The sequence below is a fragment of the Chiloscyllium plagiosum genome, unplaced genomic scaffold (assembly GCF_037043375.1).
Source record: "Chiloscyllium plagiosum isolate Xiang-an unplaced genomic scaffold, Cpla_swu_hap1 HiC_scaffold_37, whole genome shotgun sequence".
In the NCBI taxonomy this organism is placed as follows: Eukaryota; Metazoa; Chordata; class Chondrichthyes; order Orectolobiformes; family Hemiscylliidae; genus Chiloscyllium; species Chiloscyllium plagiosum.
The window spans coordinates 27,032,189-27,056,540 of NW_028270175.1; the positions used below are offsets into that span (position 1 = coordinate 27,032,189).

A 24,352-nucleotide genomic window follows, 5' to 3' on the forward strand; every position below is an offset into this window, starting at 1 on the left:
GATTTAATTGTGCTTTTTAAAATTAGAAAGTTTTGATAAGTTGCACTTGAAATGCTTCCCAAAGTGATTGGTTAAGGCAAAAGTAATTGCATTCATATAAGAAAGGTTTACTGGGACAGTAAAGATCTATTGGCTTTCCAGAGCAAAGATTCACTACAGATATGTCATTATTTTTTGGAAGTGCTTTTGACTGAATATGGATGTAGTAAGCTGAACATTTTGGAGAAGTGATTTAGGTTTTCTCAGTAATACTTAATGGAATACATTTAACTTGTTTAAAATGCAGGATGATTTTTAGGTTGAAAATGATCTTGTATTTGGAAGCAATTTTTATAAATATCTGTCATAAATTATTTTTAATAAATTGCCCGTTATATTAAAAGTTAGGCTACATATATGTATTGAGCTCAGGTCTGGAACCCACAATTTAGGAAGGGCGTGATTGTATTGCAGTGGTTGCAGAGGACTTTTACCAGAATTTTGCCTGGTCTGGAGAGTTGATGAAAAGAGATTAAATAGAATGGATTGTTTTCCTTGGAGTGAAGGAGAATGAGGGAGAAAATGATTGAGATGAGTAAAATTATGAGGGGCATGGTAGACAGGACGGCACTTTTCCCCTTGTAGGGATTAATGAGCAGTGGGCAAAGACAAGGTAAGGGACAGCAAGTTTAGCGGGGATGTGAGGAATAAAATAAGAGGATGAGAGCTCAATGCCTGTGAGGATGGTAAAAACAGAAACCGTCAACGTATAATAAGTATTTAGCTGTGCATTTGTGAAGCCAAGGCCAAGTGCTGGAAGATGTAATTATAACAGTTTGGTTGTTTTATCCAGACTCATTAGGCTAAGGGTCTTTTTCTGTATTGTTGATGTAAATGACTGACTCTATGCAGCAAAGGAAAAGCTGGAAATACTGCAATGCATTAGAGAAAGACAGACAGTCAAAATTTCAATCCCAAAGATTGAACCCCATGCGCCCAAGAGTTTTTATACCTGAAAAGTTAATTGAAATCTGTTTCTCTGCAGATGTTATCTGCGTTGAGAATTTGCATAATGGAAAAAGCAGTTATAGTGGAAATACCAGTTATGTCTGAGAAAACTCAATTATCCATCTTTTCAGTGGGTGGGGTTGGAGTGTAATGGAATACTTAACTATCTAACCCTGAGCCTTGAGGATGTAATTTTTGCAAGATAGTGCGTTAAAATCTAGCACTACCCTTATTTCATTTGCTTTTGATTTGCACTTTGTTATTAATTCTCGTGTGAGAAGTTACACCATGTACAAATTGAGGTGGTTTTACCAAACAAAACCTTACATGTAATGATGTTTAAATTATCTCTGTCTGAAAATAGGTGGCTTTGAATAATTAGATTTCAAAATCCAAGTTTGTAGGAATCTTGCCGTTTTATTGTGTGCTGAAGGTGTGATCCTTGTCAAGTGAACAATTTATGTTGAAATGTAAGTCAGTCTACGTTATCTAACCTGGTTGTCACACCCATTCATTTTCCTTGGGAAGATGAAATTCACCTTGTTTAAATCTTTGACTAATGTTCAAAAATCATCTATCGAGCTGTCTTGTCACTCGATCTTTGTTTGTGTGCTTCCTTCTTTTACATTTATATGCTAATGAAATTGTTGTACAGTCCTGGCCAAAGCGGAATGCAGAGTAGACAAGCAGGAGGCTGGGAGAACACTGCAAACCCGGCAGCATCAGGAGGTGGAAAAATCAAATGTTTCGGGTGTAACCCGAATTGCAATCTGTTATTGGAGCTCTAGGCTTTGAGCACTTCCAGATTACAGAGAATGGACAGGGATAAGGTTTGTGAAAACTAAAATCTGTTGGGATCAAGAAAAGTACACAGACTTTCTTTTTCTTCTGTCCCCTCATTTCTAAATGATCTTGAAAATCGCTATACCTGGTTAAGTTCAAGTTTAGTTTCCAATATGACAAATGAAAGCAAAATACTATGAATCTTGAAAATCTGAAACACAGAATTATAGGGAAACTCTGCAACTCTGGCAGCATCTGTGGAGAGTGAAACAAAATTTATGCTAGTATCATGGGTATAGAACCACACATCTGCAAGTTTTTTTTTAAAAAAAAGAACTATATTCCTGTTTTTGGGTCAGCGTTGTGAACTTGCCTGTTTAAGTTTATTTCTCCTATATTGGTAAAAAGATACCATCATAGATTAGATGTTGACTGTTTGTTTAATTTCTAATACTAATTCAGCTGTAGTTCAAGTTGATTGGAAAGCATCTCCTACATAAGTTGGAATCTCCTTGGAATGACTGGAGAACTGTTTCTACAAGATGTGGCTCCACAGTACAGATTGACTGTCTGAGACTGATTGGTGTGGGAACTAGGAAGGAAAATGTCAAATGCCATCCTCTGTCGGGCATCTGAACAACAATGAAAACTCAATCTCCCGATTTGTTTTCTCCATTCCTGTCCCAAAAGAATCATGATGTGATTTTCATTTGAAATAATACTTTTTTTAAAAGGAGTGTTTCTTGTGGCAGGAAAATTTGGAGGTTCAGTTTATTATTTGGTGAGCTGTGGCTATTATTGGCAAGGCTTTTTTTTTGCCCATCTTACTTGCATTTGAGAAGGTGTTGCTGAGTTGCCACCTTCAAATGCTGCACTTCATCTGGTGCATATACACTCATAGTGCTTCTGGACAGGAGTTAGGATATTGAAGGAATAGTGAAATGCTTCAAATCAACACTGCTTGTGAGGAAACTTGCAAGTGGTTGTATTGCCATGAATCTGCTGCCCTTGATCTTCTAGGTGATATTGATTTGTATATTTAGAAGGTGCTGAAAAAGGAGCCTTGGTAATTTGCTGCATTGCGTCTTGTAGATGGCACATGTTGTTACCATTGTGCACTGATGATAGGTGGGTTGCATTGTCCTGGATGCTGTTGAATTTGTGTTGCTGGAACTGCATTCATCCAGGCTATGGAGTGTGTTCCATAATGTTCCTCACAGGTGCATTGTAGATGTTGGAAGACTCTGGGGAGTTAGAAGTTATTTGCCTCAGAACTTTCAGCCTCTGACCTCTTGTAGTCATAGTATTTAAGTGGCTGCTCTAATTTAATTTCTGGTCAGTGATAACTCCCAGAATGGTTTTATTAGGGAATCATGCCATTGAATGTCATTCAGGTGTTATTTACCCAGCACTTCTGTGGTTTTGAATGTTGCCATGTCAACGTTCTTTGTTCCAGTTTTGCCATGACTCCTTGGGGGGCATACTTTTGCAAATACTGTCTTCTCAAGAGTGGTCAATTATGCCTTTCGCAGCCAAGGTTATAACAAGATCAGGAGCTGAGTATTAATACGATTTGATAACCCTGTCTACAACACCTTCCATCCCTTGATTGAGAAAATTGATAAAGTGGTAATTGAGCAGGATATAGAGTAGCATGTAATTTTTCATATCAGCTAGATGCCAGTGTTGTAGCTGAAATGGAACAGCTTGGTTAGGGGGGCACAGCTATGTCTGCAACACAAAACTTCACTGCTATTACTGTGACTTTTTCACAAGTGAATTAAGTTGATTGCAAGCTGACATTTACAATGTTTGCGGACCTCTGGGAGGAAGCTGAGAAGGATTCATCCACCAGCACTTCTGACTGATAATGGTTGAAAATTCTTCAGCCTACGTTTGCAGATGACACCAAAATTGGAGGTGCAGTGGACAGCGAAGAAGGTTACCTCACACTAGAGTAGAATCTTGATCAGGTGGGCCAATGGGCTGAGGAATGGCAGATGGAGTTTAATGTAGATAAATTTGAGGTGCTGCATTTTGGCAAGGCTAATCAGGGTAGGACTTACACACTTAATGATAAGATCATGATGAGTGTTGCTGAACAAAGAGACCTTGGAGTTCAGGTTCATAGTTCCTTGAAAGTGGAGTTGCAGATAGCTAGGATAGTGAACAAGGCATTTATTGTACTTTCATTTTTTTTTCGTCAGAGCATTGAATTTGGAGGTTGAGAGGTCATGTTGTGCTTGCACAGGACCTTGGTTAGGCTACTTTTGGAATATTGCGTGCAATTCTGGGGTCGCTGATATAGGAAGGGAACTAGAAAGGGTTCAGAAAGGGCTTTCAAGGATATTTCCAGGATTGGAGGATTTGAGCTGTCGGGAGAGGCTGAATAGGCTGGGGCTGTTTTCCCCGGAGTGTTGAAGGCTGAGGGGTGACATTACATAGGTTTATAAAATCATCGGGGCATAGATAGGGTAAACAGATAAGGTCTTTTCCCTGCGGTGTGGGGTGCAGAACTGGAGGACGTAAGTTTACGATGAGAGGGGAAAATTTTAAAAGGGACCTAAGAAGCAACGTTTTCATGCAGAGGGTGGTGTGTGTATGGAATGAGCTGCCAGAGGAAGTGGTAGAGGCTGGTACCATTACACCATTTAAAAGGCATCTGGATGGGTAAATGAATAGGAAGGGTTTAGAGGAATGTGGGCCAAGAGGTGGCAAATCAGACTAGATTAATTGAGGATATCTGGTTGGCATGGACAAGTTGGACCGAAGGGTCTGTTTCCGTGCTGTACATCTCTATGACATCTTTACTGATGGCAGTGGAAGAGGCCAGGACCTGCATGCCCTTGACTGAGTAGGAGGGGGAGTTGAAGTGTTCAGCCACAGGGTGGTGGGGGTTGGTGGATGTGGGTGTCCCAGAGATGTTCTCTGAAACGATCTGCAAGAAGATGTCCCAACGCAATAAGGACAGAACCCCCCTGATCATCATCTTCCACCCCACCACCCTCTGCATACAAAGCATCATCCTCCGTCACTTCCGCCACCTCCAAACAGACCCCACCAACCGAGATATATTTCCCTCCCACCCCTATCTGCGTTCCGAAAAGACCATTCCCTCCATGACTCCCTCATCAGGTCCACACCCCCCATCAGCCCACAACCCACTCCTGGCGCCTTTCCCTGCCACCGCAGGAAGTGCAAAGCCTGCGCCCACACCACTCCCCTCACCCCCGTCCAAGGCCCCAAGAGATCCTTCCACATCTGTCAGAAATTTACCTGTACCTCTACCAATGTTGTCTACTGCATCAGTTGCACCTGGTGTGGTCCCCTCTGCATCGGGGAGACAGGACACCTTCTTGCAGATCTTGCAGCATCTTTGGGACACCCGCACCCACCAACCCCACCGTTCTGTGGCTGAACACTTTAACTCCCCCTCCCGCTCCATGCAGGTTTTGGGCCGCCTCCACCGCCAAACTGTTAACACCCGACGCCTGGAGGAGGAACACCTCATACTCCGCCTCGGGACCCTGCAACCACATGGGATAAATGTGGATTTCGATAGCTTCCTCATTCTCTCTCTCTCTCTTCCCCCCCCCCCCCCCCCCATTATCCCAGTCCCAAACCTCCAACTCGGCACTGCCCACCGGACCTGTCCATCACACACCCCCTCTGACCTACCACCTTCTCCCTCGCCTCCATCCACCTATTATTTTCTCAGCTACCTAACTCCAGCCCTCTACCACTTATCTCTCAGCCCCCAACCCACAAGCCTCATTCCTGATGAAGGGCTTATGTCTGAAACTTTGATTTCCTGTTCACATGCTGTCTGACCTGCTGTGCTTTTCCAGCACTACACTCTTGCAAAGGTTTAATCTTATTCAAATCTGATTGCTTAACTCTTTTGCTTGTGACATGTACTGTCTGGTGTGCAAATGGTCCCATATTGTAATTTCACCAGGTTGATGCATTATTTTTAAGTATACCTGGTGCTACTTCTGGTCTGCTCTCGTATACTTGTTGTTGAGCCAGGGTTAATCTTCTAATTAGGTGGTTATAGTAGAGGCATATGCCAAGCAATGAGATGACAGATTGTGGTTCAATACAATTTTGCTGATGACCATCATGGTTGCACAGTTGTGAGTTGGTAGATTGTTCAGTCTGTCTCTTTTAGCAAAGTGATAGCACTACACTGTACTATTGAGAGTGTGCTCTTTGTGAAGATGGGACCTGATCTGCAAAAGAACTGTACAGTGGTCACTCCTACCAATACTGTCATGGGCAGATTGGTAAGGCCAAGTCTCGTAAGTTTGTTTTTATTTCCCCCTCTTTATTGATTCCTTCACCACCTACTTCAGACCCAGTCTGACAGATATGCCTTTCAAGGCTTGGCCAAAAGCGGTGGTACCAAACCACTCTTAGTGATGGATGTGGAAGTCTCCACCCAGAGTATATTCTGTTTCTACTTGTTTGTGGTCCCAGGAGCTGGATTTCTGTTTTCAAAAGCATTTTGTACTGCACAGAAGCTTTTTCAAGCCATCTGTTATTATTAAGTAGGACGATTTACCCTGGATTTAAAAGCGCATATGTATGGCACACCACAATTTCAAATGTACCTCTTGTTATAACTTGTTTTGATATGACTCCAAAAATAACAGGAATCAACCAGAACATGACCAAGAATTTGAATGTGTAACATGTGTTGACTGGTTGAAATGGGCATTCCCTCCTCTGAATTTAATCCCCCATTGGTTGTGTAACAGAATGCTCTTGAAATAAATTACAGCAGTTGTGGCCAAACCTTGCTCTGCTGATTTGTCACTTAGGTGGAAGCATTTTTAAAAATTTAAATATTATATGTCATAATATCAGTGTTCTCAGTAGAAACTTACTGAAGTATAAAGTGTGTACAAATTTTATATGGACCAAGTAAAATGTAACTTCACTTCTCTGTACAGCGTAAACTTTCATCAGCTTGAGGTTTGAATTCTGTCATTCTTTACTGACCTTTAAATTACATCCTGCATAAGCAATGGCTTATCTGAAACTTTGCCCTTGTATCTTGTTCACTCGAAATCCAGTTTCCCTGTTTTCCTGTTCTCGTGAAATCTGATGCATTCATTTCTCTAAGATAGGAAATCAAAATTACAGTTCCAATTTGCAAATTTTCATGATTTTTCACCTGAGTTGGCCTGCCAGGACTTCCCCACATTTTCGATACGTGAGGGCTCAACGTAAAAGGACAGATCCACAAATTCTGGTTTGAGGTTCTGTTGTGTTTTTCCTGCCCTGCACTGTCTTTGGTGGCATGGACTTCATTTATTTCCATTCCACAGTTTTGAACACGCTTCCTTAAGTGACTCTTATTTGAAAAACCTCCTCTGAACATTAGTTGCAGTTACCTCGTGAAACACTTTTCTTAAGATCACTAGATTACTGCCAGCAAGACTGCTACAGTTTTTAACTTGTGGGACATTTACAGTGCAAACGGACATTGTTACTTTTCTGCAGCTTTTAATATCCTGACGTTTCTCCCTTTCTGATATGTTTTTGTCATTTGTGGATTTTTCTTATGCTACTTCTTGGTATTTCCTTGACTGTTTCTACTTGGTTTAGTAACTGCCTCCCTTTGTACATCTACTTGTTATGACAGACTACAAATTCTTTTGCATATTAAATCTCATCATTTAACAATATGAAATGATTCACACACTCAAAAAATCAATTTGGCGAACAACTGTGCAGATCCTGTGGAAGGTGACATTTTTACAAATTTTGAGCAATAGAAAATCCTTAACTGGTGAATGTTGATTATTGGAAACAAAATACTGGGTACTTTTTTACAGAACAGCTGCTTTGGTGTAAATCTCTCATTTAGCCTAAAAGTTGGGATTTTCATGGTTTTTCACCTGAGTTGACCTGCTAGGGCTTCCCCACATTTTAGATACGTGAGGGCTCAAAGTAAAAGGATAGATCCAGCCAAAGTTGGCCAGAGTGGACATGACAAAACCAAGCAGTTGAGAGGTTTATTGCAGAAGGTAAAATGCAAGGATCAGCTGTGGAAGCAAGTGTATGGTTCTATAGATCACCAGCCTGACTGATAATAGCAAACCTTTTATTCATTGGCCCTATGGGGCCAAGGAAGTGCCATTCATCAAATATCCCAGTTCATCAAGAGGTTTACATAATCAATATAAAAGTAATTGTAACATTATACATTATTTGCAACATAAATCACTTAAATCATAATAATGCAACTTTGCCTTAAGTAAAACTAAATGGCAGCGAGCCTACTTACTCACACCCTCAACTGACTACTTAGACATTGCAGAGATCGTGATAATACAGTAAACTTTGCCGTATTTGAGGTATATAACTTTTGCCGGTTTATCAAAAGTGCTGGTTCATAAGGTGCCAGTTAAAACAAGAAGTTTGCAGCTGATAATTAATTTAATGGTTATGGTAGAATACGGCATAATCAGACAGAACAAAAATTCACAAAATAAATGGAATGGCTAGATGAGATGGAAGAAAATGTCATTTTCCAATTTTAAATTTTGTTGCCTCCAATTTGTTTGGAGGAGACATTTTGAGGTTCATGTGCAAATCGATAAGGTGTTGACCGCTTGTTCAGGCAATTTCTGGGTTGTTATAATATATATATATTTTCCACAGTGGATAGCATGTTACAAATATAATTATTTTATTCTATAGTATGTGATGTTAATATATTAAATCCACTGGCAACACTAAAGTTGTTGACAAGTTATTTAGATTTGACAATTCTATTACCAAGATGATTTATTTACAGTGGGGGAGATTGGTGAAATGATTCACAGTTATAGGCCCTGTTTTGTTTTATTCTTTCTTAGGAGGTGGGCATCACAGGCTAGGCCAGCATTTATTGACCATTCCTAATTACTCAGGGGGCAGTTAAGACTCAACTACATTGCAGTAAGTCAGGAGTCTCATGTAGGCCAGACTAAATAAGGATTCTAAGGAAGGATGTGCTGGCCTTGGAGGGTTCACCAGAATAATCCTGGAAATTAAGGGCTTGTTACATGAGGAGCGGTTGAGGATTATGTACTGAATGGTGTTTAAAAGAATAAGGAGGGACCCCACTGAAATTTGCAGAATGCTAAGAGGTCTAGATAGAGTGGGTGTGGAGAAGATGTCTCCATTAGGAGAAACTAGGACCCGAGGGGTTAGCATCAGAGTGAAGGGTGTGCTCTTTTGAACTGAGATGATGAGCTTTTTCAGCCAGACGGTAGTGAATCTGTGGAACATTTTGCGACAGAAGGCTATAGAGGCCAAGTCATTGACTGCATTTAAGACAGTGATGACCTATTATAGAATCATAGAATCCTTAGTGTGGAAACAGGCCATTCGGCCCCACATGTCCACACCGACCCTCCAAAGAGTCACCCACCCAGACCATTCCCCTGCTACTCTATATTTACGAATATACCGAACTAAATCTCGCTGAGCACTATGGGCAATTTTAGCATGGACAATTCACCTAATCTGCACAGCTTTGGATTGTGGGAGGAAACTGGAGCACCCGGAGGAAACACACGCAGACATGGGGATTGGTGAGTAAAGGTTGCAAGGAGAAGGCAGGAGAATGGGGATGAGAAACAAGTCAGCCTTGATTGAATGGTGGAGCAGACTAATATTGCTTGTATTTCTTATGGGTGTATGGAGAGGTTTAACACAGTGAATTTTGATTTGATTTGATGGAGTAAATTATTCTCATGCATTTTCTGAGGTTAATTGTAACCTTTTTAATTTCTTTTAGAATAAGCCCACTTCCTCCAATCAAGTGAATCAAGTGACTAGGAATTTCCTGCAGTGTGGCTTATCTTTTGGGAGTGAAACAACTTTTGTGTGGATTACAAACTTTATTGATACCTGGTGGAGGAGTGATTGAACACAATGACGTCAGAGCTGGAGAGCAGCCTGACGTCCATGGATTGGCTGCCACAGTTGACAATGAGGGCTGCCATTCAGAAAGCAGATGCTGCCCAGAATGTGGCTGGTGGTGGGATTGCAAAGAAAACCCCACTTCTGGACCCAAACACTACCCTGGACCAGGATGCACAAAACAAAGATGGGAAACCACCATACAGTTATGCCAGCCTCATTACGTTTGCTATCAACAGCTCTCCGAAAAAGAAGATGACGCTCAGTGAGATTTATCAGTGGATATGTGACAACTTTCCGTATTATAGAGAAGCTGGCAGTGGCTGGAAGGTAAGATACTGGAAGAAAACTGCATTGCTGATACTGCTTAGAGAAACCATTGTAGTTTCGAATTTCAACTGCATACTGTTGAGAGACAATGCAAAGAGCACCTCTAATGTTCTGCTGGGCAAAGCTGTCATCTGCAATAAAACTGCAGTGAGCTAGTGAAAAAGAGGACTTGAAATACAGAAAACCTTTTATGTCTTTAGGGTGCCCTTCACACCCTGTCATGTATATTTAAAATTAGTCATTGGGGCACCGTGTCTATAGTATATCAATGTATGCGCAAACATCCCATAAAGACCAATGAGATAAACAGTGAAATAGTATGTTTTAAAGTATTGATTGAGGGGGAAAAACGCATGTCAGGGTTGTGAGGGTTATCCTTTCCTTTTTGAATAGCTCTTTGAGGCTGCAGGTGGTGTGGGTGCCGTTTCAACCGAGTGTCAGTCTACAGTGCATTACGCCCTTCGTACAATATGCAATGTCAACCTAGATTTTGTTTAAGCCTCGGGAATAGGTCTTGATCTATGACTTTAGAGAATGAAAGGAAGAATTACTACCCTTTATCCAAGGCTGTCACAGAGAACGGGAGGTAACTTAGTCAGGGTTCCTGTTATGTTTTCTATCCAAACAGAAAGTGATCATGAATGAATGGAGGATAGGTATCAATTTTGTTGTACTCCTTGCTAGTCATTGCCTTTAATCAGAGTTAATAAATGTGCATGCTGACTTCTGATGATGTCACCTGGATAAGTTGCTGGTGGTGCTCAGTGCAATAATATTCCAGCAATTTGCCATCAAAGTGGAGAAAATTGGACTTGCCTCCCAAAAAAAAGTTCTGAGGATTGACCCGTATTGAGGCTTATTTACTTCACTATCCTTGTGTGCACAAGAGTTTAAAGAAAGGAAACGTTTAGCAAAATGTTTTAGTGAGGAAAGTTTTAATTGTGGATATTATGAAAATGGAATCAGCTTGCATTTAAGTAGAGGTCCAAGACTCTTCTAAAGGAGGATAATCTGACAAAAGCTGATCAAAAAGCTGAAACATTGGGAAGAGTAACTGAAAGTTGGTTAAAGAGACACAGTTGAAAGGACTAGAAAGGTTTATTCAGTGAAAGATCTGAGTATTAGAGTTGACCAACAAACTTGCATTTATTTGAATGAAAGGATTAAAGTCTTTCATATTGAGCATTATTTTCAGCTGTTCAGTTCCTTTTAGATGATATTCTCTCGAACTTTTGTCTAAAAACAGCTCCCCTCCACATGTTATTGTCATCTTACTACTAAATTTCAGACATCTGATCCTGTTTTCATTTGCAATCTCCACACTCTCTTAAAGAGTGTTATTTACTTCCTAATAAATTGTCAACAATTAAATTTAGTTTATTGCTAATCATTAATTGCAAGTATAAGTATTATGATTTAACTCTTTACATGTTTTCCACTCTGGATAACCATTTCTTTTTGAGTTTCTGCTTGTGACTATCTGTATGGCAACTGCGTTGTCTGTCCCCAAGTACAAAGGTTTTTCTATGTATTTTGTCCCATCTCATAATTTGCATGATAAAGCAGCTGAAGCAGCAGCCATATTAATAGTTTTTTGTCCTGAAATATGTAGTTCTCAAACACATTAATAAGCAGAGGCAGGAGTATTGTGTCAAAATTTGACGCCATGTATCTAGACTTAGAAATATTCCTGGTTATTAAAAATGACTGCAATTCGAACAAGTCTATATTGTGATGTCTGCTAAGTTGCTGAGTCTTTACAGAATCATTCTAATCAGTGAGTATTTATATGTTTGTTAGTCTTTCATGGCTCTGTTATCTTCTATTTTATCTAAATTGTTTAGAAATTGTGATCCATCTTTGATTCTTGCAATCAGTTTAATGGGTGGTTGAGTGTGTATCTTACAAGGTTACCACCTTGCATAAAAGTAGTGATTACTGGACACTTCTTCCAGGTTTGCTGCCTTGCAAAACAAATTTCACTTATACTGCTACTTAGATGTAATTATAGTGCAGAGTGATACTTGATAGTTTGGTACTGACAATTCATGTTCCAAATCTTCTATAGGGACATGCTTCTCCAGAGTCTGCACTGATTTAGCATGCTGCTTAAATATTTTGTACATCCTTCCAACTGGTCCTATTGGGGTCAGTCTTTGGTTCATGCATATTAAGTAATTAGTTAATTTTCAGTTTGGCTTTGCGTCAAAATTTAGTGCAGTTTCAGTCTTTTAATGTAATAAAATATTGTAGAGTGGTTACAATGTCCAGTATCATTTCATGTGATGCTCAGTGCATACAGTAGTTATTTTAGAATAATTATTCTGGGTACAGTATTAGTGATGTCTGGAAGATCCATATTGTTTGAAGTGTGAGGACTGTAAAATTATGTATCTTTAACTTATTCAGTAAAGAGTGATAGATAGTGATAGTCATGTAGCATAGAAACAGACCCTTCAGTCCAATCAGTCTATGCCGACCATAATCCTAAATTAAACTAGTCCCACCTGCTTGCATTTGCCCCATAATCCCTCCAAATCTGCTCTTATCCATGTACTTATCCAAATGGCTTTTAATTGTTGTAACTGTACCCACATTTCCGATTTACTCTAGATGTGAGCTGCTCCGTCTAAGGAAACAAAAGTTGCCCATCATGTCTTTTTTGACATCTTTTTCCTTTCACCTTAAAAATCTGCCCCCTAGTCTTGAAATCACCAACCCTAGGGAAAAGATATCTGCCATTCATCTTATCTTACCTTACCCCTCATGATTTTATAAACCTCCAAATGGTCTATCCTCAACCTTGTACACTCCTGTGAAAAAAGTCCCAGACGATTCAGCCTCTCCTAATGTGGTAATAGTACATTCACTTGTCATCCAAGTCATTCATATATACTGTAAATAATTGTGGCCCTTTAGGACTCCATTGCAATGAGAACAGGATAAAGAGGCTAGCTTATGTGATTCTTTTAAGGAAGACTGCTGTTTCTCAACTCTCAAAACAGTTGTTGGTCTCTTTGGTTATATATAGGAAGGCTAATTATACTTTTGAAATTATACTCCTGAACAGTCTCACTTTTAGGAGAGCTCAAAATTGGATGTTTTAAGTAAAAGCTTAACAAAACAATATTGTTCTGCTAGGTGAGATTCATAGTTGTCATTAATAATGTCAGACTAACACTTGATTGGTTATAGAGTCATACAACCCAGAAACAGACCTTTGGTCCAACTCATCCATGCCAACGAAGTTCCCCAAACTAAACTCATCCCACTTGTGTGCATTTGCTTCCAATCCCTCTAAACTTTTCCTAATTCGATACCTATCCACCTGTCTTTTAAATGTTGTAACTGCACCTGCAGCTACCGCTTTCTAAGGCCGTTCATTCCATATACAAACCACTGTCTGTGTGAAAAAGATGCCACTAGGTTCTTTATAATCTTTCTCCTCTCACCTTAAAAATATGTCCTTCAGTTTTGAACTCTCCCACCCTGGGGGAAAAAACTTTTGCTATTCACCTTGTCTATGCCCCTCATGATTTTAACAGGTTAACCCTCGAACCTCCTACATTCTAGTGGAAAAAATGACTCAGCGTATCTGCCCTCTCCTTATAATGCAAGCTGTCCAGTCCCAGCAATTTGCTTGCAAATCTCTTGTGAACCTGCTTCAATTTAATGATCAGGGTGACCAGTTTTGAACACACTACTCCAAAAGTGGCCCCACTAGCATTCTGTACAACCTCTAGATGATGTCTCAACTCCTTAAATCAATGGTCTGATCAATGAAGACAAGTGTGCCAAACACCACCTTACCCACCTATTCACCTGTGTCACAGCTTCCATCGAATTATGTACCTGAACCCTTAGGCCTTTCTGTTTGACAACACTATATAAGGCACTGCCATTAAGCGTATAAGTCTTTTCCTTGTTTCATCTTCCTAACATGCAATACCTCATGTTTGTTCAAGTTAAACTCCACCTGCCACTCCTCAGCCCATTAGTGCAGTAGATCAAGGTCCCTTTGTAATCTTCGATAACCTTCTTCACTGTCCATTATGTCACCAGTTTTGGTGTCATCCACAAACCTACTAACCATCCCTCTGAAATCTCTAAATTGTTTATATAAATGCAGACAACAGTGGATCCAGCATCTATCCCTGTGGAAGCACTGCTGGTTACAGGCTTCTAGTCGAAAAAAACAACCTTCCACCACCACCCTCTCTCCAACCATCAAACCAATTTTGTATCCAATTGGCAAGTTTGTTAGTTCTTGAGATTCTTACACACTTCATGCAACTGCAATACACCAACTTCTGTGAACAACATTTATTAAGCAAGTACCAGCATTGGAGGATCACTTAATAGTCTTCCCAATGCTTGCAAAGCATGTCAAGAGAAGCTCTCTGAGCAAGGGAACGTTTCTCCTTTTAATACAAAATCATACATCACAGTCAGTAATGCCCATAAGACAACCCCCAGCCACACCCTCACAGTCACATAGCACTCAAGACAATGCAGTGACCTGATCATTTCCAGAAACACTGTAATTTAGATCATTCCTTAATGTCAAGATTTGGTGTAAATTAATTTTTTTTATCTGCAGGGAGTAATCAGAATTGTAGCTGCAATGTTCTTATTGATTCTGAATTGGGGATGATAATGTAAATTTACTCTGAATAATAGGAAATGGTGATGTAAACTTTTCAAATTGTACTTGCAAGACAGAGCAACATACTACCCTACCCCCCAGGGCATCCAATTTCTTACAGATCAACAGAGCAAATTAACCCCTTAACACCTCAAGCTCTCCTTGAACTCGTGATGTAACTTTACTAACCAGTCTACCATGCAGAACCTTGTCAAAGGCTTTACTAAAATCCATGTAGACAATGTCTACCATCTCCCCTCATCTATCATTTTGGTCACATACTCAAAAAGCTCAATCAAGTTTGAGAGATTTCCCATGCACAAAGCCATACTGACTATATCTAATCAGTCGTTGCCTCTCCAAATGCATATCAATTCTATCTCTCAGAATCCCCTCCAATAACTGTTTTTATGTTTTTCCCTGGGATATGGGTGTCAATACTTGCCCATTCTAATTGCCCTTGAGTGGTGCTTAGGCCATTTCAGAGGACAGTTGGGAGTTAGTCAGATTGTTGTAGGCCAGGTCAAGACAGCAGATTTCTTTTCTTAAAGGACGTTAGTGAACCAAGTGGGTTTTTGTAACAGCCAATGATAGTTTCATTGTCACTAATCCTCACTCTAAATTCCAGATTGAATTAATTGAATTTCAATTCCACATGTTGCCATTGTGGGATTTGAGCCCATGTCTTCAGTACATCAGCCTGGCCTCTGGATTACTGGTCTGGTGGCATTACTACAATACTACCAGGTCTTGGCTTATCTCATTTGGCAGTTGTTTTGCCTCTAAGTGTCATTATGTGTTAACACATGACTGTGTCATCTTTCTGAGCTTGTCTTATTGGAGGTGTTAGCTTTTAGATGAAATATTCAACTGAGATACCATTCGCCTGTTTAAATAAACAGCTGGGCATTTGGTCAACATTATTCTCTGAACTAAAACACCAAAGCAGTTTAACTGACCATTGATCTTATTGTTACCTGTAAGACCTTACTGTGTAGGGTTGGCTGCTGTGTTTGTGGGTATAACCACAGTGACTGTACTTGAGAAATAATTTGCTGTTGTGAGTATAAATGTTATGCTGAGGATGTGGTTAGGGATTAAGTATCCTTTTTCTTCAGAGTGACTAGAAATATCGTTATTGATGAAGAAAATTGGAATGCTTTGGAGAATCCAAATTGTGTTTGTGTTATGCAAAGTACATTTACTGACACTTTGCATTAAGTCCTTCAAGACTGAAGTTCTTGCTAGTTCAGAAATATTAAGTTGTTATCGTCACACTTATTTGAAATAATTGTGCTTTCCCTTTTTAATTTTTTGCTTGGAGGGAAAGATGTTTGGCATTGTGATTGTCAAAAATAATCGTGAAGTGATATGTGTTGGTGTCAGTCTCTGCCAAGTTCAGTGACCGTAAAGGATCATGTTTGCATTAAAAACACCACCTTGAGTGCTAAATAATAGTGTATGGCTCTATTTCCTTTTCTCTCCTCTCCTTGAGGCATTAACTTGACCACTGCATAATTTTTCTGGCCTCACATAATAATTCCATTCACAGCCGATAATTAATGACCTGGAATCTTAAACTTTGTCTCCTTTTTGCCCAATTCATTGGAACTGATATTCAAATAGAATCATAGAATGATTAAAGCAGAGGCCCTTTGAGTCCATCCTATAGTTAAAATCAGCTCAAACCAAAGGCTCCTAATTTCTATAATTTAGCCATTGGATAAATGCACTTGGCTGTTAAGAAGCCATTTGCAAGAATTCTTTCCTTATCGTTTTAAACTGATTCTCTGACTCTATATACTTCTAATGACGTGATACCATGCTGCTTTATAAACACGAGCATAAAACTCAGGCCCTGTTCTTTGCTACATCAGCTAATAATCACTACATATGCCTTTGATTATTTTACTTTCCACCAACCAAATAGTGCCCATATGACTCAACAGAAAGGACCTGACCTTTACACTTGTCTTTTATGTGCCTAATATTGTACATCAGTGTAACTTGCATAGCAGCTTTATTACTGTGATCCAGTGCAATTACTTTCGTAATGTCTCTGGTTGCCTATTGTTTCACCCCACAAAGCACTGGTGGTCACGTCACTTTGATCTGCAAAGTAAAGCATCAAGTATCCTACAAATACTAATTAAAGGCGTAAATTTAAACTTTACCAACTTCCATCCAATTACTTGCCTGTCACTATGCACTAAGCTCCAGGAAGTGACTTTTGGCCAATAAAATGAAACCATTTATGTTAATCAGAGGAATTTCTGCTATTTGATTAGAAACAATATTACTGACATCTGCAGAAATACTATACCAGCCTTTAATCTTGCAATATGCAATCTCCACACATTTACAAATGACTGTAGCTAAGTTTGCTCATCTAATTTCTTAAATTAATTCTGCAGTGTATCTTTGCCTACATAATCCTGCATTTGTCTATGTTTCACAATGACACAAAAAGATGCTATCCTATGAGATACTTAATAAAGTTAGTGACCCAAAGCCATGGTATGTCTGGTTTGGCTTCCAGTTGTATATTCAGTCAGACTTGGGCTGCTGTACCCCATTTAGTTAAATAGCTTCCCAAGCCGACACCCAGAAAAAGTGGCTAATTGGGTAAGCTGCTGAAAGATCCCTGAGGTGGAAACGTGCACTTGTTAAAACCACTTCTCCTCATGGCTATGAAAGTTTCCAGTCAATTTACCTGTTTCATGGTTGAGTGAAATCAGTTTGAGCAATTATAGATTAAAACTTCCCAATAATCTGACATCCATGGCCAATAAATTAACATGCAATATGACCCTTACTAAGAAACTTATACTTAGCTTTATGGATTTTCAAGAATAAAAAGTGAGTTGGAATTTGTTTTAAAATGCTGAGACTCCACATTCTGTCACTTTACCGTGCTCCTATATCAATGCAAATACTTGTCATTCTTTCAAAGAGTGGGGGCACTGCTGGCTGAGCTCTCATTTATCACCCAACCCTTATTGTACAGATGGGTATTTGTCAATTAATGGTCAAACACTTTGCTGTGGGTCTGGCATAACAGTAGACTAGACTAGGTAAAGATGGTAGGTTTCCTCCTATAAAGGACATGTACCAGATAGGTTTTTACAACAACTGCTGATAGTTACATATTCTCTACTCGACGAGCTTTTAATCCTAGATTTTTATTGCTTTCAAATTTCACCGTTTCCCATGGTGGGGCTCAAACCTATGGCCTCAGAATATTGGCCTGGTATTCTGGAGTACCAGTCCAGTGACATTGTTGAAGTCCCTGTTCGAGACAGCTCAGGGAATCCCTGATGGACTCTACCTGTAAGCCTCTTTTGGTTTGTCCTGGAGATCGTACTCTGTAGTTGTCTGGAATATAAAACTCATACAGATTGTTTAGTTTAAATTATTACTTTTATTTACCAATGACATCAATGTTACACTATAACACAGAATTACAAGCCAGGCTTGAGCTTAGGTTTTAAAACCATTAGCGGCGCCAGCTCTTACCCTGAAGAGCTCTCTCAGGCTAGTCTCTTTATTGCTGTGAACAAGCTGTCTTTATACAGAAATTGCTACTGAGATTACAAAAATCACCACGTGTCCTTAATCAGATAAGCAGCAATAAAATGGCACAAGTTTGTAGAGGAAGTGAAACTGATTGACGGGAATGAGTATGCTTGACGATTTAAGCTACATGCATATCAAAGTGGGAAACTCTGATCAAGCCTGGCCAAATGCATTTGCTAGATAAGCTCCTTTTTAACAGTACATCATAACGAGAAATTAGTCTAAACAATGTGGAAAAAGTCATGAGGTAACCTCGCTCAGCTAACATGCCCAGTTCCATTGTCCTACAAAATGGATTTTTAAAAAAAAATCTTAGATTCCCAAAATGCAAATTAAATTCATAACATTCCCGAATCTTGAGCTCCAGGGAACAACGCACAAACATTCACTCGATAGGAGAAAGTGAGGACTGCAGATGCTGGAGATCAGAGTAGAGAGTGTGGTGTTAGTAAAGCACAGCAAGTCAGGCGCATCTGGGGGGCAGGAGAATTGACATTTCGGGCATGAGCCCTTCATCAGGAATCAAACCATGAAAAGCAAGTGTGCACTCAGATCACACCACAAAGAGTTAATCTTTCCAGCAGCTTCCATCCTGTCTCTCTGTCTGTCTATCTCTCTCTTTCTCTCTCTCTCTCTCACTCTCTCTCTCACTCTCTCTCTCTGTCTCACTCTTTCGCTCTCTCTGTCTCTCTCGTGCGTGCTCTCTCGCGCATTCGCTCTCGCGCACGGACTCACTTGCGTTCTCGTCTCTTGCCCGCGCTCACGCCCGCCCACCTTCCCCCTCTGGCCCGCCCACCTTCCCCCTCTGGCCCGCCCGCCTTCCTCCTCTCCCTCGCCCGCCCTCTCTCCCTCACCCGCCCTCTCTCCCCTCCCCCGCCCTCCCCTCCCTCCCTCCCTCCCTCCCCCGACCGCCTGCCCCTCCCTCCCCCGCCCGCCTGCCCTCCCTCCCTCCCTCTCCCTCCCTCCCTCTCCCTCTCTCCCTCCCTCCCTCCCTCCCGCCCGCCCTCCCTCCCTCCCTCCCACCCTCCCTCCCTCCCTCCCCCGCCCTCCCGCCCTCCCGCCCGCCCTCCCTCCCTCCCTCCCTCTCTCCCTCTCTCCCTCTCTCTCGCCCTCCCGCCCTCTCTCGCCCGCTCTCCCTCCCTCTCTCGCCCGCCCGCCCTCTCTCGCCCGCCCGCCCCTCTCTCGCCCGCCGCCCTCTCTCGCCGCCCGCCCTCTCTCGCCCGCCCGCCCTCTCTCGCCCGCCCGCCCTCTCTCGCCCGCCCGCCCTCTCTCGCCCCGCCCGCCCTCTCTCGCCCGCCCGCCCTCTCTCGCCCGCCCGCCCTCTCTCGCCCGCCCGCCCTCTCTCGCCCGCCCGCCCTCTCTCGCCCGCCCGCCCTCTCTCGCCCGCCCGCCCTCTCTCGCCCGCCCGCCCTCTCTCGCCCCGCCCGCCTCCTCTCGCCCGCCCGCCCTCTCTCGCCCGCCCGCCCTCTCTCGCCCGCCCGCCCCTCTCGCCCGCCCGCCCGCCCTCTCGCCCGCCCGCCCTCTCTCGCCCGCCCGCCCTCTCTCGCCCGCCCGCCCTCTCTCGCCCGCCCGCCCTCTCTCGCCCGCCCGCCCTCTCTCGCCCGCCCGCCCTCTCTCGCCCGCCCGCCCTCTCTCGCCCGCCCGCCCCTCTCTCGCCCGCCCGCCCTCTCTCGCCCGCCCGCCCCTCTCTCGCCCGCCCGCCCTCTCTCGCCCGCCCGCCCTCTCTCGCCCGCCCGCCCTCTCTCGCCCGCCCGCCCTCTCTCGCCCGCCCGCCCTCTCTCGCCCGCCCGCCCTCTCTCGCCCGCCCGCCCTCTCTCGCCCGCCCGCCCTCTCTCGCCCGCCCGCCCTCTCTCGCCCGCCCGCCCTCTCTCGCCCGCCCGCCCTCTCTCGCCCGCCCGCCCTCTCTCGCCCGCCCCGCCCTCTCTCGCCCGCCCGCCCTCTCTCGCCCGCCCGCCCTCTCTCGCCCGCCCGCCCTCTCTCGGCCCGCCCGCCCTCTCTCGCCCGCCCGCCCTCTCTCGCCCGCCCGCCCTCTCTCGCCCGCCCGCCCCTCTCTCGCCCGCCCGCCCTCTCTCGCCCGCCCGCCTCTCTCGCCCGCCGCCCTCTCTCGCCCGCCCGCCCTCTCTCGCCCGCCCGCCCTCTCTCGCCGCCCGCCCTCTCTCTCCGCCCGCCCGCCCTCTCGTCGCCCGCCCGCCCTCTCTCGCCCGCCCCGCCCGCCCGCCCGCTCTCGCCCGCCCGCCCGCCCTCGCCCCGCCCCTCGCCCGCCCGCCCGCCCTCGCCCCGCCCGCCCTCGCCCGCCCGCCCGCCCTCGCCCGCCCCCCCTCGCCCGCCCGCCCCCCCTCGCCCCGCCCTCCCCCCTCGCCCGCCCCGCCCCTCCCTCGCCCGCCCCGCCCCTCCTCGCCCGCCCGCCCTCCCTCGCCCGCCCGCCCTCCCTCCCCGCCCTCCCTCGCCCTCCCACCCTCGCCCCCTCCCTCCCCCTCCCTCTCTCGCCCTCCCGCCTCCCTCTCTCGCCCTCCCGCCCTCCCTCCCTCGTCCGCCCCGCCCTCCCTCCCTCGTCCGCCCGCCCTCCCTCCCTCGTCCGCCCGCCCTCCCTCTCTCGTCCGCCCCGCCCTCCCTCTCTCGTCCGCCCGCCCTCCCTCTCTCGTCCGCCCGCCCTCCCTCTCTCGTCCGCCCGCCCTCCCTCTCTCGTCCGCCCGCCCTCCCTCTCTCGTCCGCCCCGCCCTCCCTCTCTCGTCCGCCCGCCCTCCCTCTCTCGTCCGCCCGCCCTCCCTCTCTCGTCCGCCCGCCCTCCCTCTCTCGTCCGCCCGCCCTCCCTCTCTCGTCCGCCCGCCCTCCCTCTCTCGTCCGCCCGCCCTCCCTCTCTCGTCCGCCCGCCCGCACTCCCTCTCTCGTCCGCCCTCCCCCCCGCCCTCCCTCCCTCCCACGCCCGCCCGCCCTCCCTCCCTCTCACGCCCGCCCGCCCTCCCTCCCTCTCACGCCCGCCCGCCCTCCCTCTCTCCCTCTCACGCCCGCCCGCCCTCCCTCCCTCCCTCTCACGCCCGCCCTCCCTCCCTCCCTCCCTCTCACGCCCGCCCGCCCTCCCTCCCTCCCTCTCACGCCCACCCGCCCTCCCTCCCTCTCACGCCCGCCGCCCTCCCTCCCTCCCTCTCACGCCCGCCGCCTCCCTCCCTCCCTCTCACGCCCGCCCTCCCTCCCTCCCTCCCTCTCACGCCCTCCCTCCCTCCCTCCCTCCCTCCCTCTCACGCCCGCCCGCCCTCCCTCTCTCCCTCCCTCTCTCCCTCCCTCCCACGCCCGCCCGCCCTCCCTCCCTCTCACGCCCGCCCGCCCTCCCTCCCTCTCACGCCCGCCCGCCCTCCCTCCCTCCCTCTCACGCCCGCCCGCCCTCCCTCTCACGCCCGCCCGCCCTCCCTCTCACGCCCGCCCGCCCTCCCTCCCTCCCTCTCACGCCCGCCCGCCCTCCCTCCCTCCCTCTCACGCCCCGCCCGCCCTCCCTCCCTCCCTCTCACGCCCTGCCCGCCCTCCCTCCCTCCCTCTCACGCCCGCCCGCCCTCCCTCCCTCCCTCTCACGCCCGCCCGCCCTCCCTCCCTCCCTCTCACGCCCGCCGCCCTCCCTCCCTCCCTCTCACGCCCGCCCTCCCTCCCTCCCTCCCTCTCACGCCCTCCCTCCCTCCCTCCCTCCCTCCCTCCCCTCCTCCCTCTCACGCCCGCCCGCCCTCCCTCTCTCCCTCCCTCTCTCCCTCCCTCTCACGCCCGCCCCGCCTCCCTCCCTCTCACGCCCGCCCGCCCTCCCTCCCTCTCACGCCCGCCCGCCCTCCCTCCCCTCTCACCGCCCGCCCGCCCTCCCTCCCTCTCACGCCCGCCCGCCCTCCCTCCCTCTCACGCCCGCCCGCCCTCCCTCCCTCTCACGCCCGCCCGCCCTCCCTCTCACTCCCGCCCGCCCTCCCTCCCTCCCTCTCACGCCCGCCCGCCCTCCCTCCCTCCCTCTCACGCCCGCCCGCCCTCCCTCCCTCCCTCTCACGCCCGCCCGCCCTCCCTCTCACGCCCGCCCGCCCTCCCTCCCTCCCTCTCACGCCCGCCCGCCCTCCCTCCCTCCCTCTCACGCCCGCCCGCCCTCCCTCCTCTCACGCCCGCCCGCCCTCCCTCCCTCCCTCTCACGCCCGCCCGCCCTCCCTCCCTCCCTCTCACGCCCCGCCCGCCCTCCCCTCCCTCCCTCTCACGCCACGCCCGCCCTCCCTCCCTCCCTCTCACGCCCGCCCGCCCTCCCTCCCTCCCTCTCACGCCCGCCCTCCCTCCCTCCCTCCCTCTCACGCCCTCCCTCCCTCCCTCCCTCCCTCCCTCCCTCTCACGCCCGCCCCGCCCTCCCTCTCCCTCCCTCTCTCCCTCCCTCTCCACGCCCGCCCGCCCTCCCTCCCTCTCACCCGCCCCCCCCGCCGCGCCTCCCTCCTCTCACGCCCGCCCCGCCCGCCCTCCCTCCCTCTCACGCCCGCCCTCCCTCCCTCCCTCCCTCTCACGCCCACCGCCCGCCCGCCCTCCCTCCCTCTTACGCCGCCCTCCCCTCCCTCTTACGCCCGCCCTCCCTCCCTCTTACGCCCGCCCTCCCTCCCCTCTTACGCCCGCCCTCCCTCCCTCTTACGCCCGCCCTCCCTCCGTCCCCCTCCCCCTCCCTCACCCGCCCCTCCCTCCACCCTGCCCTCCCTCACCCCTGCCCTCCCTCCCTCCCCCTGCCCTCCCTCCCTCCCCGGCCTCCCTCACTCCCCTGCCCTACCACCCTCCCCCGCCCTCCCTTCCCCCCGCCCTATCTCTCTTCCCCCGCTCTACCTCCCCCCCGCCCTCCCCCCCTGCCCCCTCCCCCCCTGCCCCGCCCTCCCTCCCCCTCCCTCCCTCCCCCTCCCTCCTCCCCCGCCCTCCCTCCCCCGCCTCCCTCCCTCACTCCCTGCCCTCCCTCCCTCACTCCCTGCCCTCCCTCCCTCCCCTGCCCTCCCTCCCTCCCCTGCCCTCCCTCCCCTGCCCTCCCTCCTCCCCCCTACCTTCCTCCCCCCTCACTTCCTCTCTCCCCCTCCCTCCCCCCTCCCTCCCTCCCTCCCACCCTCCCTCTCTCTCCCCCGCCGCCCTCCCTCCCCCGCCGCCCTCCCTCCCCCGCCGCCCTCCCTCCTCCCTCCCCCGCCCTCCCTCCCTCCCTCCCCCGCCCTCCCTCCCTCCCTCCCCCGCCCTCCCTCCCTCCCCCGCCCTCCTCCCTCCCCCGCCCTCCCTCCCTCCATCTCCGCCCGCCCTCCCCCCCCCCAGCCCTCCCCCCCCAGCCCTCCCCCCCCAGCCCTCCCCCCCGCCCTCCCCCCCAGCCCTCCCCCCGCCCCTCCCCCCCGCCCTCCCCCCCCGCCCTCCCCCCCCGCCCTCCCCCCCCCCCTGCCCTCCCCCCCCGCCCTCCCCCCCCCCGCCCTCCCCCCCCCCGCCCTCCCCCCCCGCCCTCCTCCCCCCTGCCCTCCCCCCCTGCCCTCCCCCCTGCCCCTCCCCCCCCTGCCCTCCCCCCCCGCCCTCCCCCCCTGCCCCTCACCCCCCTGCCCCCCCGCCCTCCCCCCCCCCGCCCACCCCCCCCTGCCCTCCCCCCTGCCCTCCCCCCCCTGCCCTCCCCCCCCTGCCCTCCCGTCCCCCGCCCCGCCCCCCCTGCCCTCCCGCCCCCCGCCCGCCCCCCCCTGCCCTCCCGCCCCCCGCCCGCCCCCCCCTGCCCTCCCGTCCCCCGCCCGCCCCCCCCCCTGCCCTCCCGTCCCCCCGCCCTCCCCTGCCCTCCCGTCCCCCGCTCCCCCCTGCCCTCCCTCCCTCCCCCTGCCCTCCTGCCCTCCCTCCCCCTGCTCTCCATCCCCCCTGCTCTCCATCCCCCCTGCCCTCCATCCACCCTGCCCTCCCCCCCGCCCTCCCTCCCCCCACCCCACCCTCCCTCCCCCCCACCCTCCCTCCCTCCCCCCACCCTCCTCCCCCCCACCCTCCCCCCTGCCCTCCTTCCCCCTGCCCTCCCTTCCCCTGCCCTCCCTTCCCCCTGCCCTCCCTTCCCCCTGCCCTCCCTCCCTCCCCTCCCCTCCCTGCCCTCCCTCCCTCCCTCCCTGCCCTCCCTCCCTGCCCTCC

At 48.9% G+C, this 24,352-nt stretch overlaps 1 protein-coding gene across 12 annotated transcripts in view; it reads left to right on the forward strand.

The window, feature by feature from the left end:
- The window catches only part of foxj3 (forkhead box J3), a 168,146-nt gene that overhangs the window by 78,642 nt on the left and 65,152 nt on the right, over nucleotides 1-24,352 (forward strand). For all 12 annotated transcript variants that reach the window (XM_043675667.2, XM_043675666.2, XM_043675668.2 and 9 more), the window contains exon 2: nucleotides 9,566-10,020. In XM_043675667.2, coding sequence (XP_043531602.1) covers nucleotides 9,703-10,020 — 318 coding nt within the window. In that variant the 5' untranslated portion in view covers nucleotides 9,566-9,702. The remainder of the gene's footprint in view (nucleotides 1-9,565; nucleotides 10,021-24,352) is intronic.